Source organism: Sinohyriopsis cumingii, unplaced genomic scaffold, assembly GCF_028554795.1.
Source record: "Sinohyriopsis cumingii isolate HCF-2022 unplaced genomic scaffold, ASM2855479v2 utg002734l, whole genome shotgun sequence".
Taxonomy (NCBI): Eukaryota; Metazoa; Mollusca; class Bivalvia; order Unionida; family Unionidae; genus Sinohyriopsis; species Sinohyriopsis cumingii.
Genome location: NW_028316285.1, coordinates 240,485 through 246,590, shown reverse-complemented (window position 1 = coordinate 246,590; position 6,106 = coordinate 240,485). Strand labels below are relative to the sequence as shown.

At 34.1% G+C, this 6,106-nt stretch overlaps 1 protein-coding gene across 1 annotated transcript; it reads left to right on the top strand.

The window, feature by feature from the left end:
- The first annotated feature begins 1,089 nt into the window (after positions 1 to 1,089).
- LOC149770069 (uncharacterized) lies at positions 1,090 to 3,319 on the top strand. The gene is made up of 3 exons (XM_089949454.1): positions 1,090 to 1,330; positions 2,098 to 2,180; positions 2,645 to 3,319. The coding sequence occupies exons 1-3, from the start codon at positions 1,168 to 1,170 to the stop codon at positions 3,029 to 3,031; spliced, it is 633 nt and encodes a 210-aa protein (XP_089805580.1). The 5' UTR covers positions 1,090 to 1,167; the 3' UTR covers positions 3,032 to 3,319.
- The last annotated feature ends 2,787 nt before the right edge of the window (positions 3,320 to 6,106 follow it).

The following is a 6,106-nucleotide window of genomic DNA, read 5'->3' as shown; positions in this document are numbered from 1 at the left end:
CCTAGTGACCTTGCTTATCGATTGGAAACACTCATTAAGTTCGTTCATGCGGGTAATAACACACTAGAAGTGTTTATTGCTTCCATATCAACGTGTCAGCGGTTGTTTACCAATTACTTCCTGGACCGGAACATTTTCGCGCATTGATGCATGCGCTTGTTGAAGACATCAATGACATATTACCATACTGATGATTAATAAAACATTGTCGTACATGAAAGTTATGTTGCAATGCAATTTGTCGTTGTAAAAAAGAAACAAAAGCGTTTCCTCGATTATTACAATCTAATAAGTAAAACCGACTGATCGGGTTTATTACAGTTGGCCAAATATTCGATTACAAATGATTGGCGTTGTTGGTGCAAATAACTCATTAGTGCTTGCCGCCTTCAGTAATCTTGAACCACTTGCAGGCGCTAACGACGTACGAGCGATGAATAAAGAAATTCGACTAAGACGCACATTGTTGACCGACAAAGACTCTAAGGTTTATATGCGTGCAGATGAGCCCATACTCATTTCTGACATTTCAGTCTATTCAGCGCATAGTTATGATTATCCCAACTATTCGAATCAATTTAATCTGTGATGCTATATGTTTCAGCTGTGAAAGAAAGTTTGAAATGATGGGCGATGCTGAGGGAAGTGTAGTTGTTTAGGGCTATATGCTGTTTGGGTTTTCACCAAATCTGGACAAGGTTTAGATGTTTTGCTCATTGAGGACAGTCGTAAGGTAACTATGGACTCAATTCTTGAACTCTACAACTAGTATGAAGTCTTTGATATTTTTGGAATCTTGACAAGGTTCTTGGCTTAGTATCACCTATCAAATGATTGCTCTATTTTTCAAGAAAATTCGACGTGAGTTTGTCCAACGTCTTTTTTTTCTTCATAGGTCCTAAACTTTTTGGTAAAATTCGTAATCAGTCAGAATCATTCCTTAACCACATCATAATCGGTTCTTTGCTGTACTGGCATGAAAGTGTAGATGTCACAAGCTTTACCAAAAATTGCACTTTGTCCCTTATCCATTTAAACTTTTCATCATTTTTTAAAGTGAAATATTTATTTATGTCTTGTACTTGTATAGACCATTCTTAATGAGATCCTCATGAATATTAATGTATCGCGAAAACGAGGCTACGGTAGGCAGACTGAGAAAAAAATATGGCGTCTTACTGTACATCGAGTAACGATCTGAGCTGTTTGCCAGATATTTCTTTTACATTCGTTGAGAATTTCATCACGGGTGTCTCCAGCAGTTCAGGGAATGAACAGATGACAAAAGTATTCAAGTATTACAGTGAGGGATATGTCCATTCTCTTAAAGGTAAGTTGATTTACGTCCTATCTTGAGTGTACTTTTTCTCTACTGCACACAAAATACAAGTTAACGATATAGAAATGAAACTATTTAAAGCATAATTTTTTTTCTGAGTAGGTCTGATTTAAATGTACAGCTGTCAGTCAGTACTGTGGTCAAAACACGCGGTCAAAATAAAACATTTACAAAACGTGCATAGTGACACAAACTGCCCTTTTAACCAACCACGCCCCCTTCCTCACCAGTAGAGACTTTGTGGTGCGCTTTAAATAGTTTTGGGTACATACCTTGCATTTTAATATGTATCAAAAGTACACAACCTGACATTTTTATATTTACCCACAAAACAGCATGATTATTTGTTCAAAGATGTTTTATATCCATTCATATATATATATATATATATATATATATATATATATATATATATATATATATATATATATATATATATATATATATATATATATATATATATATATATATATATATATATATATATATATATATTATCAAAGAGCACCCTGCCCCCAAACACACAAATTGGTCCCTTATTTATGTGAACTTCTTCATTGTTCATTGATTATAATTATTATTAGTTTTGTGGTGTTGATTGATGGATGAATTTTAACACCCAGTATGTAACTGCACACATTAGATCAAGTAAACATAATAGGGAATAATCGTGTCTAAACAATATAACATTTTGTCATTTTATGTATGGGATATTATGTTAATCTGTTTATTAAACTGAGTTTCTCTTTTATTTTCAGTTTATAGAGATGGAAATGAATGCCTTGTCAAGGGACGGTGTTTTAGATCACAAAAGAAGAACGAGTCACCACATGTTGTTGAGGTAAACCTGTCATTTTCATTCATATTTATATTATAAATTATTAAAATTATATTCAACATGCACAGATATTTTTAATATTTCAACACTTAAAATATTATTGAAATTCAGATCTTGCATAAATGCTGTCTATGATACAGTTTGGCCATATCATATTTCTTCAAATAAACTTTCCAGGGCTGTCTATTTTCCTAAATTAGGATTGCTTTTGGAATACAAAATGAGTATGCTGTAAAGAAAAGAAGAAAAGAAAATTATCCGATTTGTATCGTTTTTAAAAGAAATTTCAACAACAAAAATTTTTAAAACCTGCTTAAGAAATCAAGGAAAATAATTTGTATTGCATAAATGACACCCCAGTGTGTAGGAACATTTTATTTGAATAAGAAACAAAACCACCTTTTAAATTATTGCGATTTATGATTTTGGTTTGTTTTTATATAAAAAAAATAACTTTTTTCTTCTAGAGAATGAATGACAATGTCAATCTGTACCCAAGTGGCATAATTGTGAGCCCATTTTGTCATTGGCTTGCTGCAACTCCTGATCGTAAAGTCTACAACCCCAACAGGACACCCCCCCATGGTTTGTTGGAGATTAAATGTCCAGTTGCAGACACTTTGCTATCTCTTAAGTACCTTGCGGTCTCTAATGATGCCTTGAAATTGAAGACAAACCACAACTACTACCACCAAGTTCAAATGCAGTTGGCAGTTACAGGACTGCAATGGTGTGATTTTTGTGTGTGGTTGGAAAATGACTTTCATGTTGAGACTATTCTGTTTGACAGGGAATTTTGGCAAGCTGTCAAGGACAAGCTTGATCTCTTCTGTTATAGATTCTACCTCAGTTAGTATGTTCTCCTGTTTGTATATATGCATATGAATGTTTTGCAAGATATGTTAAAATGAATTTTCTATGCCTTTACATTATTAAATCATTCTGACAACTCCAAGCAAAATGGCTGCAAGTCAGTTGCCAATGTGGACTTTGTTGCACTGCTTTTAAAATCTACTTACATAAATTGTCAATTTTAAATTCAGCGTAGCTGGTTTTGCTTACTATATATGTATATAGGCTGGAACAGTCACCCATAGATGCATTATAGAATTGTGTATCATTTTCACATGAACCCTTTGAGTAATTGTGTGTGTGTGTGTATATACATATACATATACATATATATATATATATATATATATATATATATATATATATATATATATATATATATATATATATATATATATATATATATATATCGACATACACACATCTTACCAAAGGTATTTGCATGAAATTCAAGATGTCATTGAAATATTACACGATGTTACTAAAGGTGTTTTAAAAAAACTTGTATATTACTGAAATGTTAATAAAATGGACAAGATTCACACATCTAAAAGGTATTTGCATGACAAGATGCCAATGAAATGGGGCATGATTTTAAGGTCTAAAAATAAACTACTGAAATGTCAGTAAAATGAACCTTATGTGGTACTTTCATAATGTCTCAGTATCTTTGTTTTCATTCACAAGTTCTACATGATACTTCCATGTCACAAAATGCTATTTCTTTTGTTTAATTAGTGGTCATTTGAACAAAGTCAGTACATTTGCTACTGTCCACAACTGATTTATTGACCCAGAAATTGTCAAAGGCACCACAGACTGTAATAACTTTGTATTCTTTCACCCTCTTAATGTATCTTTACACATGTATCCTCAGGCTTGCAATTTTTTGATTGGTTTCCACCTGGGAAGCTGTGAACTGCCCATCACTACACCGAAAGTGTGGTGTTGCAATGGAAACACCAGTACCTTCTAAAACTTAATGTAAAACAAAACCTTTATCTGCCATGATTTGGTCCCCTGGTTCTAACAAATCTATAAGCCCTGACAGCTTTGTGATCTCCACATCACTCATGCATCCCGAGTACAAGGAAGACACACGTGATTGCACCGTGTGGGGCTATCCCTACCAAACCTTTTCAGGTGTTGTGAGTTTTGTAGTTTGAATAAGTCTTTGATGCAAGCACTAGAGATGAGGGTCTTTCTGTAAATATTTCTGTGCAGTCAATAATAATTCTAGTTCCTGGGTAGGACAGTTGAAAATCGAGAGGCATATTTGCTTGAACCTGCTCACAACTTGGTAAAAAATACAAATAATTTGTCCACATGATTATTATCCGACTTACAGAATACCTGTGAATATTAAATCGAACAGACATATCTTCAATCGGAAATCCACATCTCAATCTACACAAAAACATGAAAAGTTCATCCACTGGGTCCATTGCCTTTTGCCGTCCCCTGATGTTGATGTCATTCCCTGTGCTGTAATATAAGCTCTTCATTCTAATTGCAGTCGGTTTGATGCTATTGAAGAAGGTTATAAAAACCTCATATGTGGGAAAACCAGTGTAAAATTCTATCATTTCATCATCATCCGTAAATCTGTTCAATCCAAGCTTCTCAATGTTTATTTTTTTATTCAAATCTTGCAGTTGCCTTTCCTTCTCTTCCAATTCTGTTACTGCTTTCCTCAGTCTCTTCTCCAGCTCTGTAATTTTACTTTTGCATGCTATATGCAAATCACAGGATCCGAAGAAGATAAAATAATAATGTAGCTTTTCATCAACATTTGTTAACTATAATGGAGACAAAAAAATATAACTAGCAAAGTTACCAGCTTCACTATAATTTAAAATTATACAAGAGTTTTAAAGAGGCTGCTTTCCACTGATTGTCTGCTCTCTCTCTCTCTCTCTCTCTCTCTCTCTCTCTCTCTCTCTCTCTCTCATACACATAAACACACTGTGTCATGCACACACACACCATGCACACACTATGAAATAAATGTGTAAAACAAAAGTTACAAACCTATGGTTTGATTAAATATCAGTGCCATCTGGAGGAGAACAGCAAGCAAAATAAGCCCCACATAAAACAGGTCTTTTCAGAGTAAATAAGAGAAATTATGCAGTGATGTTTTATCAACAGCTTCATTAATTCTTATCTTCTCTCTCTCTCTCTCTCTCTCTCTCTCTCTCGTAATTTCATTCAACTTGTACTCTCATCATTTTCATTGTACTGGTGCTATCTCTCTTCTCTATCGTGGTCATTTACATTCTACTTGTTTTTTTTAACGAGGTAATAACTTTACCTTTTCTGTACTTACTACTCCTACGCAAAATTCATAATTTCTTATAAAAATGCGCTGCTTGGAGGTACGCCCAGTTTTCGATGACCCCGTTATGTGGAATGGGACTAGGGGTAACATTTTTAGAAACCTGTCATTATAAAACACACATACATACAATCATTTACTTCATCGACAGAATCTATTTTGCGTTTGGAATTCTTATTCTTACATCATTCAGCTGCAAGAAAATATAAACACACCAACAATCATCCAGTTTCTTACCTTAAAATTCAGCCCCTCATCACGACGTATTGCAACAATCCATTTTCTACGAAGCTCCATCTTCTTCACTGATGGAATATGGTGGAAGCTTAAATCTATGTGAATTCTAGTATTCCCATTGCACAACGGAACACAACAATAATTGTCACGATTTTTTCTGTTGCCGGTATCAACTGTAGCAGCCATGGTTGCGAGGTAAAATGAAACTGGTGCCTATATTAGCCTCGTTTTGGATTCGCTGACCCAGGGTCACATGAATATATGAATACATTCTAAGAATGGTCTATAGACGGTACTAACCTAATTGTTTTAGTAACATCAAGACTCGAACTTTTCTGTAACGTAGAGACAATGATTCTACTTGCCAGTTCTAATTCTAAACTGATCTTCTCTTTCTTCAGTTTGTCTTTCTCTCTGTAGTTGCAGTTCTATTTCTTACTTCTTTCCATAGAATTTGGATTCACATTTTCAGCTCAATTATCGCAATTGTGGCTTCATTGTC

What these genes read in the sequence shown, in the direction of transcription:
- LOC149770069 (XM_089949454.1), top strand. Translation starts at nt 1,168, where the DNA reads ATGGCGTCTTACTGTACATCGAGTAACGATCTGAGCTGTTTGCCAGAT. An exon ending in ATATGTCCATTCTCTTAAAG is followed by an intron (nt 1,331 to 2,097) that starts GTAAGTTGATTT and finishes TTTTATTTTCAG; the next exon opens with TTTATAGAGATGGAAATGAA. An exon ending in AGTCACCACATGTTGTTGAG is followed by an intron (nt 2,181 to 2,644) that starts GTAAACCTGTCA and finishes TTTTTCTTCTAG; the next exon opens with AGAATGAATGACAATGTCAA.